Source organism: Taudactylus pleione, unplaced genomic scaffold (genome assembly GCF_031769625.1).
Source record: "Taudactylus pleione unplaced genomic scaffold, aTauple2 ptg001150l, whole genome shotgun sequence".
Classification (NCBI taxonomy): Eukaryota; Metazoa; Chordata; class Amphibia; order Anura; family Myobatrachidae; genus Taudactylus; species Taudactylus pleione.
In genome coordinates, this window is record NW_028285551.1 from 277,185 (window position 1) to 289,287 (window position 12,103).

The following is a 12,103-nucleotide window of genomic DNA, read 5'->3' on the forward strand; positions in this document are numbered from 1 at the left end:
AAGCCATTTATCAGCTGACAATCCTGTAACACTCCTGCATGCACACTATACAGTTATCAGGATGAATTTTTGACTAATCTGCCCGATAACTGTATAGTATGTACCCAACTTTAGAGACATTGGAGCCAATGCAGAATTAAACGCAAGTCGGTTTTGGGAAAGTGTTGTGTGTTTTTTTGCACTGCACATGCTCCAGAATCAAATACTGTATATCTCAGTCTCCATCTGCACCTGCAGCTGTACAGAAGTAACTGGGTGGTAACACTCAGTGGCGTCACTTGGGTTGGTGTCACCCACTACGCCAAATAGGCCCCCTGCATGTGCCTCTGCGAGCGAGCCCGAAAAAGGGGTGTGGGCATGTGGGGAAGGGGCATCGCACCCCCCTGGTTCTATGACTCTGGGGGCATGCCCAGGACTCCCGGAGGACTTGCGGCTCTTCCTCAGTGACCGGGAGATGCACAATAACATGACAGTGCAGCACCCGGCTCCAGGATGACATCTGGTGCGGTCCACACGCCCCTAGTGATGCCACTGGTAACACAGTGTTCACATGTAGACCAAGATCAAACTATTAGTGGAGCTGGAAAAGAATTAGGAGTTGAGGTATTTATGCCATAGATGATCAATAGCATAGACTGTGTCTGATGACTCTTTCAGAGCACCAGCAACCTGTGGCCTTTGATTAATTCCACTTGCCCCCTTTAGTGCTCCATGTGCCATGTTGAGAGCTGCTTTTGCCTCTGTAGAAGTTTAATGTCAATATCCCCTCCTGTTATTTAATGAACTGCACAGACCTAATTACCACATGTTACAGAAGAGACATTTGTGCACTTGATAGGAAAGCAATTTACTGCCCCCACTGTTGCCTCATTTCAACCTATCATAAAATTAATTTGTACATCTTTCGCTGATGCACGGCTGATCAGAAACTAGAACCCTCCACAACGACAACTATATTTGGCTGTGTCTTTATAATGTTTGGTTGGAGTTTGCATCAGTATTTGACATTTCTACAAAATGTTTTTTTTTTTTCCCCCTGATTTAGAGCCTCAGTTGTATGGACACCTGATGATACATGAAACTTTACTTCACATTAACTGTGTTCAAGAAAATGGCCTATGCGTTCCGGCAGCTCGTGAGAGCCTTTCACAGCTTCATAAGAAGGAGTCCTTATGGTCCCAGCTTCCTAGGCAGGAGCAGGCCCCACTGCTGAAGCCACTAGAGATAGATCTAGTGACCTTAGTGCCAGAGGAAGAGTCTCACAAGGAAGTAGCGGAAAGCAAAGACATCTCCGTTGAAGTGTTCAAACCAGAAAATAAATCACACATGAATTATGGTTGCATTTCGGAACCACTATCAACATCCACCGGTTTATCAAATGAAGTCAAGACAGACAACCAGTGTGTAACTGAACCAGGCCCAAAAGAAGAGAGAGAAACCCTTATTGCCAGTGTTGATTATGAGGACAAGGAAGTCAGTGTTTTAGAAATGAATGAATTTGATAAAGCCATCTACTCAGAGGGTCCAAACAAACTTCTTGGTGAGCTATCACCAAACACTACAGAAACTCAGAAGCTGAGAGAAACTGAAGTGGTGGTATTCAGGACATCCACTGATGGTGAGAAGTTCTCTAATGTGCACTCTACAGTAGGGAAATTAGGAGAAAGCCCAGATGAAGGACCAGAGACTGTAGAAATGAAAACCACAAGGGAGCTTGAGGAAGTATCAGAAAAAAACACTAACAATGAGACACAAAAAGTCTCTTCAGCTACATTTAATAATTCACCTACAATTGTCCCACACTGTGATACAAAGGAAACAGACATATCTCCTTTGCCTTTACCAGTTTTTGAAAATGGTTCTCACCTAAGCACAGATGGTAATTATGTTGCCTCATGTGATACATCTTCACATGAATTATCCGACCCACCACGGACTCAGAGGAGCAGGGGTGTCTCTCCAAATGTTATGGATGTCATGCAGCGACTGCAGCTTGACTCTTCATTTTCTGTCCAATCCTCCCAAGACATAAACTCCTCAAAGAAACTGAATATGGCGACGCGCTCATCGTCCTTCAAGAGTAACACTTCAACGGCCAAGGAATTCCAGGGCATGCTCCAGCCAAAGACAATGGTTAAAAAACAGCAGAAAGTTGTTTCAACTCCTGGCCTCTTCTCTCCTTCTGTGCTGCAAAGGAAATTATCTAGAGCAGTGGCATTGTCTAAGAATGTCCCAGAGTCTCAGCAGGTTCTTGCAAAGAGAAGCCCCATCACAAAATCCAGAAGCTCAGACACAGATACTCAAACTGCAACGCTAAGGTCCCAGTGTTCTGTTCCTGGTCCATCACCTTACAGAAATTCATTATATTCAGGGCTAGTATTGAGTGAGACAAAACTTAGAGTCCCGAAAAGCATAGCGTTGGTCGACACTCAAAAGGAAGGAGAAACATATCAGTCTGACTCCAAAATGACACCAAATATATCAACATATGAAATGCCACACAAGCCTTGCCCTCTGTCTTTCAACTGCCATAAGGAAAATCTTGTAGACAAAGTATTAGATGGCCCTGTTTGTATTTCTCCTGGTTCTGCAGTCCTCATTGCAATCCCCTGTCCTCCGTCCATAAGACAGACACCAGCATCCACAGTTTCTGAACCAAACTCGCGGGTACAGTCCCCACTGACATTGCGTTCTAGAATGTTTTCTCCTCCCCCCAGCCAAATCCCTGCAGGTCCAAAGTCCCCTCACGTCCCTTCCTTCTCCAAGACAAGAGCATATTCATTTACCCCTCTTTCCATTAGTAACCTGGAACGGTCCTCTTCATCATCTGCAAGTTCTACTCCAACTTGCACCAGTCCTCCAGCTTGCCCATGGTCACCTGGATTTCCTCTGCACTCTAGGAGATCTTGTGGAAATAATGTACCAAGTGCTGGAGACAGTCCTATCAGCCCTGGTGCATTACATTATCCAGTTGGGTCTCCGATTGAAGAAAACAGGTTCTGGTGTTTAAACAGAACACCTCCATGTCTGTCTCCTGATCCTACTTCACCTAACAGTGGAATCAGTACACATGAGCTGACCAGCATCCATTGGCCTGATGTCCGTGAGCTACGCACAAAGTATGGACCATTGAAGCACCAGAAATCTACCAATGCGGAGAAGAAATATGATTTGAGGTCGCCAGACTCATTCAGAAAATGCAAGTCTCTGGATGAAGGACCGAAACTATTCCCTAAAAACACAAGTTCCCTATCTCCAGCAGCCTCCCATTACCCAACTCTAGTGCCCAGGGAAAGTGTACAGCACTGTGGTAGTACAGAGAGGTGGGACTCTTCTGACACAAAGGAAAAAGCAGCCCTAAAGACAAGTTATTCCACCACGGTGAACATACAGATTGGTGGTAGCGGCAGAATAGCATCTTTCAGCAATGCCCAGGTGAGTCTAACACATCCCCTCCTGCAAGCCCCAGAGTCTCCCTCCTCACGGAAGATAAACATTAATGGAAGCACCTTAGAACATAAAACTGTGAATGCTATTAGAAAATGAGGCCCTAATTTCATTCTACATTTCCGAACTCACAATGAGCTAAGAAATTAATTTTTTGAACCATGCGGAGACACCACATGAAGAGGAGCACATGATACAGTATATACCAAAGATCAGGCACAGCCGTACGCCTTTGTGCACCTTCTTTCTATGTAGAACTTTGTTGCGTTGTGCCGATGCGGCTGGCACCACCACTGCCAGATGAACTTAACAGTGAATTTGCACTTACAATGAACAATTTGCACCGAAAGATCCTAATTAAGATCTTAGTGTTGGCAAAAAAAAAAAAATAAGCCAAAGAACACTTTTATCCTCCGTAGGTACCCTTCGTCCACCCACGTTGTGGACATGAGAACTTGAGACCATACCTTGAGCCATATTACCATAATCCATGTCTGCAGCCTGTCTCACAGTACAGAACAATGATACTGTGAACCACCTTACAGGACACATCGTGTAAAAAAAATTCTACATGCACACAGAGAAAACATAAACATTAACCATACAAAAGGTATAAATCACTTTTCAAAAAAAAACCAAAAACTTTTTTTTTCTGAATTTCTATTTAAATGCCCTGACTTTATCTGGCATATTTTAATTCTTTAATACCAAAATTGATTTTTATAAACAACTTAAAAAAAAAAAAAAAACAACCTGTGTTTACATGAAAGGGCATACTCTCCAAATCAGGGAAGCTTTTGTCATCTTTGCAGGTACAATTAGATGGTAGTTTATAATGTGCTTTATCTATGCAACAAGGGTTTAAGCTCTCTCCCCAGAACAAAAGGGTACGTACCTGGCAGATGGACTCGGACTATGCTGAGTATTTCGGATATTACTACAGAGGGAAAACGCTCTAAGTGACCATATCATGAGATTGTTCCTGCAGCAATGGAATGGTGACCTTGTGATGTGGAAAATAATGTATTTATTTAGCATTTTTTTATTTCGCTACCCTCCCCCAAAATGATGTGATAACCATGGTGTTGGGGAACTTTTAAGAACCATACGATAATCATTTTTTGAGGACAAGCTTCCCTATAACTAGTTTATGGGGAGCAATTGAGAAGTGTGAAATTAGTTTGAGAATATGTGAAAAAGCATTTAGAAAGAGTGATATCGCCCCATCCTTACAAAGGCCTCCCAGGCACCATTAGCAATGTACACTGCCACTTAAAGAAGTAATATTAATATATCAAAACCACTCTTGGGGTCTAGGACATATATATACGTGAAACCAACACTTTCTCCACACCTCTCCTTCTTTCTCCCCTCACTGTCTCTCTCGATCACTGCCCCTCACTCTCTCCTGTGCATCACTGACACAGGTGGGAGGAGTCAAAGCTCAAACTAATTATCACATTCCAATGTGATGACATCATTTTTACCAGCAGTCAGTTTTATTATATATCTAATGAAATTGCAAACAGTTATTACACAGAAATTGAAGTCAATACCGTGGGAGTTTCATACTATTATTCCAAACATTACAGAAAGAATATACCAATGCAAAAATCACACAAATCTCTAACTTACCATGTTCTGAGCACTTATCACAGAGATCGCACTCTCCCCCGTACCAGGAGGATGTGATCCATGCCATTATCTCAGCACTTCCCACAGTGAGGTTCTATCTCCCACCAGCTCCACCATCAAATTCCAGGTCAGATTAATCTCACGCGCACACTCATTTCAAACTTTGCACTTATCACATAGATCCTAAATTTTACGTAGTGATCATTCTAGCACCAACCTGTGCAGTTCCTCTTTCCTGCGTGGGGTGTCGCTCTCTGCTCTGGTGCTTCTAGCGCACTCAGCTAATGCAACAGACCTCTGATGCACGGACCAGAGTATGCACGAAGCACCAGTGCAGAGAGCGACACTCCAGGCAGGAAAGAGGAACTGCACAGCTTGTGACAGGTGCAGGGTGCTAGAATGAACACTATTACACCTTGATAATTCTGTACCGTCCATATATTGAAATGCTCAGAATTTGCCTGTGGCTTGTGTTTTGTACATCAGCAACCATGCCCCCTTCGGTTATCTCCATATATACTCCTGGTGAAGTGATGCAGATACGACAGATGGTAGGTTGGATGGAGTATTGACTCTTATAAAGTTTTTATACGCTCTATTAATGCTAAAGGTTGTTTTTGGTCAGGTGATGATACGAATGCGAGCTGCAAGTCTAGAAAATGGAGATTTCGAGATGAATGTGTGTGTACCGCACTGTGATTTGGCTACAGAATGTGATATAGCGGAAGACAGGCAGTGGCGGGTTCTAAACCTTGGCGGTTTAGGGATTCTAAACCCCAGGGGTTTGAAGGTGATTTGGCTGCGGTTTCCAAATTACAGCCCCATTCTATTCTATTCTAAAATCTGTTTTGACTGTGGTTTCTCAGCGGTTTTGGCCTAAGTAAATCTGCGGATATCAAAACTGCCGAGGTTTAGAACCCGCCTCTTAGTAAATTTTGCCCGATGAATCTGTTACTCTGCTGTGTCCTAGCGTGACAAACTCTGGATTTCAATGACAAATATAATATTTAGCAGCTGCGTCGACAATACTACTTTTCCACTATAAAATGCGTGTACTGTAGAGCTCGGGAGAAAGTGTAGAATTTGCACAGGGAGACGGGCGTGCCACTTTTGTCTTCAATGTTCCCTATATAAGTATACATTTGACATTTACAATAAAAATACATTATGTATACAGGTTCTGCTCTGGGAAATGCCACAAATCTCAGTGCAACAAATGTAGACAAACCGGTTTTTACTGCTGTATTTTAATGTCCACTTACAACGGTCCAAATTAATATATCTAGCCTAGAAAGGGATTCCAGATGGGATTTAATGTATATCCCAGCTGTCGGGATGCCAACAGTAAGTATTGGGGTTAGGGTCTGGCACTAGGGGAGGGCTAGGCTGCAAGGGTGGAGGGTTAGACTGTGGGGGGGGGTGTTAGGTTTAGGCTGTGGGGAGGGAGGGTTAGGTTTAGGGGAAGGGTTAGGATACTTACTCACAGGTTTCGGTATCCTAACCCTGTCGGTTTGCCGGCGTCGGGATTCTGACCACTGGGATCCTGAGCTCCGGCATCCTGTACCCAACCTTCCAGAGTCCCCTCCCGCTCCCTTACTTGCCTATTCCTACGTGGCTAATAATATTATAAGGGGCTTATTCTGACTTGCATGCAGTGTCTGCATCCTTTGTCGCATGCCCGTCTGCGACTTTATGCAAATACCGCTACATACCTCCCAACTGTCCGGCTTCCAGCGGGACAGTCACGTTTTTCTGGTAGTGTCCCGCTGTCCCGCCCGCGGGCCGCAGTGTCCAGCGGTGGGGGGGAAGTTGGGGAGAGCACACCCGCTGCTCTGCCTAGTAGAGCAGCGGGTGTGCAGAAGGTGAACAGATGCCGTGCGCATCGCACGGCATCTGTTCACTAGCGTAGGGAGAGCCTGGGGGGCTGCCCAGCATCTCTGAGAGTGCTGGGCACGCCCCCTATAGTGACGAAAACGGGGAGAAGCCGCGAGGCTCTGCCCTGTTTTCAATGGGCTCCGCCCCTTTTTCGCGCACGCCCTGTCCCTCCTTCGCATTCTGAAAAGTTCTTAGGTATACCGGTACAAGCCCTTCCCTGCTGCAAAGCCATGCGTAAGAATGTGCGAAGACTGATACACTCACTTTGACCATATTTAGATGCACAGATGCCGCGTGGTGCGTCTTTAGACATAAACATCAGTCGCACCATCGAAACTTGCACCACCCTCTTTATAGGTTCAGATTCTCCATCAGAGTATGGCCTGCAATGTGAACAATTATGCGTCTTAAGTTCGCAAACATTACATCGACACTCTCATAACACGCCCACAAGACGGACCATATTTGTTGCGTCCACTTAGCCACCTCACTGTCACTGCCCATGAATGCCCAATACATTTTCAAGTCAGATCTGAAGTCACTGATGTACTTAATGCCTCTTACAGATGGAGGAATGTAGTTGCAGTTTGCTGATAGCCAGTGAGTAGGAAGCATTAAGGGCCTCATTCAGAGGCGGTCGGAGGATGCAAGCGGTCGCTCAGAAACTGGGCGGCCGCTTGCATCCTGACCGCCCACCTCTGTTTCGGTCGTTAGGCTGTGGGTTTACACCCACAGCTCTAACGACCGATAGGGTGATGGTTCGCGATGGTCAGAGACCATCGCGACCATCGGAGCTTACGACAAGACCCTAGGGTAGGGTCTCACTTGTCGTAAGCCCCGGAGAGCTTCTGGCTCTGTCAGAGCCGGAAGCTCTCCACTGAATCACTAGTGATGTCAGTGGGGCCTCCCCCAAACGGTAGGTGTTCCCATGGGAACGCCTCCGTTTGGGCTGCCACCCCCCCCGGCCTGCCTTCCAAACGGGGCGAGCTGTCAATCAACATCGACAGCTCGCCCCCTTTGGAAAGAGACCCGCTACGACCGGCGCTGTCGGTCGTAGCGGGTCTCACGCATACACACAAAGGAGCCGGCACCCTCGTGCGCATGCGCACTTGACAAACATCGAGGCGGCCGTGCGGTCGTAGACCGTACGGCCGCCTCTGAATGAAGGCCTATATCTTTACTTAACGCTGCATTATCGGCTAGGAAAGAGTTTTCCTAAAATCGCACATCCACCAGCTGGAACCTCATGGGTGGGTCCTTGCCACCCACGAGGAAGGGGCAGGAGGACCAATCACAAGCATCAATCTCCTGACTGCAGTTTGTGATTGGTCCTCCTGTTCTAGGGGGAAGGACCACCTTTAGGAAAATATTTTCCGGTGGTTATGCAGCTATAACACTAGCATATTCCTTAACGTGGGAACTATAATAACATAGTATCACTTATACCTCTGTTGCAATATATAATGTACATAATGGTACTGGTTAGTTATACTGTAATAATGAACATTCAATAATGTCTCTGCTGTTACATGAGATAGCTTATCCTATCTATTAAGGGGGATGTAGTCAGCATCCTGGCGTGCGGGATGCCGATGGTCTGAATACCGGCGCCGAAATCCCGACCGCCGGCATCCCGAAGGTAAGTATCGGGGTGTTAGGAGGAGGTTAGGGTGCGGTGTTAGGGTTAGACACTAGGGGGAGGGTTAGGCACCGGGGAGTAGGGCCTTAACTAGGGTAGTGCGACCAGTGCCATGGCACAGGGCACTGCAGGGTAGGGGGTGCTGTTTGGGCCTGTCAATTTTGCTGTTTATTATTCTCACAGAGCACCAAAAAGTCTAGTTACAGCTCTGCTGTGGAGGGAGGGTTAGGATTAGGGTGCGGGGAAGGGGAGGTTAGGTTTAGGCACCGGGGAGGGGGTGTTAGGTTTAGTGTGAGGGGAGGTTAGGATTAGGCACTAGGGGGGGAGGTTAGGGTTAGACATCGGGGAGGGAGGGTTAGGGTAGGGGTTAGAAAATCACTTACCTGTGTTCCCTGTGGGTGTTGGGATTCGGGCTGGCGGTATTCTGACCAGTGGCATCCCGACAACCGGGATTTCATACCCAACCCCTATTAAGGTATTAAGGGATACTACAAAGAATCAAAGCAGTTTGAAAGGCTTTAGGTGTAGAACTACAGTCTGACGCCTGACTTAGGCCCTGATTCAGAGCCGGACGCTCTGACCAGAGCGCTCTCTCTGAATCAGAGCCCACCTCCATAATTATGGAGCGTCCTCCTGGACGCTCGTATAGCTGTGGGTCACCACCCACAGCCTATACGAGCGTGCAGGTTGATGGCCGCGATGGTCTTGACCATCGCCACTGCGAGCCGGAGCCTGCAGTTGAGTTTCTCAACCGCAAGGCCCAGAGTGATTTTGGCTCTATCAGAGCCAAAATCACTCCCACTGACATCACTAGTGATGTCAGTGGGCCGGCTTCTGACGGTAGGCGTTCCCTTGGGAACGCCCCCGTCTGGGAGGCACGCCCCCGGCACGCCCACCAATGGGGGCGTGCTGTCAATCAACATCGACAGCACGCCCCCTTTGATCAGACACTACGAGCGAAGGAAAGTCCTTCGCTCGTCGCGTCTGGTGCATGCGCACGACGGAGCTCCCTCAGTCGTGCGCATGCGCAGTGCACACCATCGACCCACTTGCGAGCGGACAGCCGCTTGCGAGTGGGTCTGAATGAGGCCCTTAGTTCATTGAAGGGTGTTACAGTAAGTGCTGTTGGTGGCTGTCTGCCTGTACAGGTATATCTATCTGGTTTTTCACTGTTTGCAAAAAAGAAACACTATGGAATGACCCTGGTTGTTTTTGCATGGACTAGTTTATACAAACCACTCTCCTAAATGATACAAAATGAAGTGTAATGCAGTGCAGAACATACACTATGATAATGCAATATAGATAAAATCGCTAGTAATACCTTTGGTACGAGAAATACACAAATCCAATGCAATTCAGCCAGCGAGGACCATGCCAGCACTTGTAATAAATACCAGCGGTGCTGCTAAGCAGGGTTGTTAGACAGACGCTGAGTTGTGCTTTTGTCCAACCACTTTCAAATGAAAGTCAGTTTTGGATTGGAGTTTTCCTTTAATTAACATGGTTCAAACAGGACACAATGAATATATGAATATATGTCAGTTAGTTTAATTAAAGCTAATACCTAACTGGTTACCATAGCTTATGGCACTAAGCACCATTTTATTACATATATCTTTTTTCAGAATATACTACCTTTCTAAGGGTGCAGAATAAATGATAACTCAATATACTACACTGCGACAAGCTAGTGTTGGGGAATACTTAAGCCTAACATGGTATTGTACAGTTGCCTACAGTACTGTTGGCGGACCAACCCTAACCCAACACGGAATGGTACAGAGCAATAGGTTGTTCTCAATGTATATACTCCTGACCTGCATTGTGATATCAGAGCCCCCATTTAGGGTGCAATAAGGTAACAGAATAATTTCCCATCCTGTGATATTTATACGGGAGGTATAATATACACTTGGAAGGCATATATGTGTACATAGATTTGAGCAGTTATTAATCCTGATTACCTGTTGCTCATTTTATATAATTGTACATTACATTTGTGTAATCTTTTTTTTTTGTATTGTCAATAAAAGAAATACTTACTAGGACTGATTTCCATTGCATTATTTATCCAGAGTGTGTAGTGTTCTGTCTGTTCTTATTTAGATGCATAATATAATAGAGTTCACTATTATTATCCTTTATTTATAGCAGGGATGGGGAACCTCAGGCCCGGGGGGCCGTATAAGGCCTCTGGAGTCATTTGCTGTGGCCCTCTGAGCTTTTTTCTGCTAGTCTCATCTGGCTAGCAGGGTGCCCAGAATGGCCCCCTGCAGCCAGAATCTATGCAGCACGGCCGCCAGGAGCGTCCTGATGACCCTTTTGACAGTACACCGCTGCCCTTACAGCTCCCCGAAGCATCCTCAGGATGCTCCGGGCATTACTGTAATCAACGGCGATTGTGGCCCCACCCCGTATGACATCACATGGAGGGAGCGTGGCCTGCACCAGGCCCATGAACGATATTATATATATCAAAATGGCCCTCGGCAGAAAAAAGGTTCCCCATCCCTGATTTATAGGATGACACGAGGGGTCCGCAGCACTTTAGAAAATGCATATCCAGATAAAGTACAAACCTAAGGGGATATAAAGTGCAAAAGACTCGGGGGTATATTTACTAAAGGGCGGGTTTATAGAAGTGTAGTTGTTGCCCATAGCAACCAGATTCCACTTATTTATCTAGCCCCTTCTAGAAGATATAAGCTATGATCTGATTGGTTGCTATGGGCAACACCACCACTTCTATAAACCCGCACTTTAGTAAATATACCCCTTTACAGTTCAAAACGGGATAGGAGGATACAAGCCATATAAACAGTCATCATACCCACAAAAGCGTGTCGGGTGAATCCGAAGGTTCATTTTTGCTGTTGGCAAGGGCATGGAGATGATGGTATAAGTGAGCAAGGAAGAGTACAAAAGGGAAGAGAATCCTGGTCGTGAGAGCTTTCATTGTATAGAGGGGCAGACAGATGAGTGACATAGAGGGATGACTGAGTATTACCCAGCAGAGAGTGAGTCTTGATGTGGTCAGTCACGTGTAGCACCGCTTATCCCAGAGTTTAACACATACCTCCCAACTGTCCCGCATACAGCGGGACTGTCCCGCTGTCCCACCCGTGGGACGCAGTGTCCTGCGGCGGGGGGGAAAGCATACACCGCGGCTCTACATAGCAGAGCAGCAGGTATGCAGAGCGAGAATAGATGCTGTGCGCATGCGCACAGCATCTATTCACAGTACGGGGGAAAGCCCGGGGGCAGCCCAGCATCTCGGAAATGCTGGGCACACCCCATTAGTGATGTAAACGGGGGCATGTCATCAGACCACGCCCCCTTTACGATCAGGCCGTGCTCCCTTTTCGGACGTGTGCGGCTTCGGCGCGGGGAGGTCCCTACTCTGGGACTTTGAATGTTGGGAGGTATGTTAACGTGATAAAAATGCCTCTAAAAGTGAGTTAGTGTGGTAAAAACAAAGAGACATGGGTTAGGATGAGAGCTGGT

The 12,103-nt window shown here is 46.5% G+C and overlaps 1 protein-coding gene across 3 annotated transcripts in view; it reads left to right on the top strand.

The window, feature by feature from the left end:
- LOC148453443 (uncharacterized) overlaps window positions 1–5,400 on the top strand; it is a 99,905-nt gene extending 94,505 nt beyond the window's left edge. For all 3 annotated transcript variants that reach the window (XM_088462100.1, XM_088462102.1, XM_088462101.1), the window contains one exon: window positions 1,046–5,400. In XM_088462100.1, coding sequence (XP_088318226.1) covers window positions 1,046–3,546 — 2,501 coding nt within the window. In that variant the 3' untranslated portion in view covers window positions 3,547–5,400. The remainder of the gene's footprint in view (window positions 1–1,045) is intronic.
- The last annotated feature ends 6,703 nt before the right edge of the window (window positions 5,401–12,103 follow it).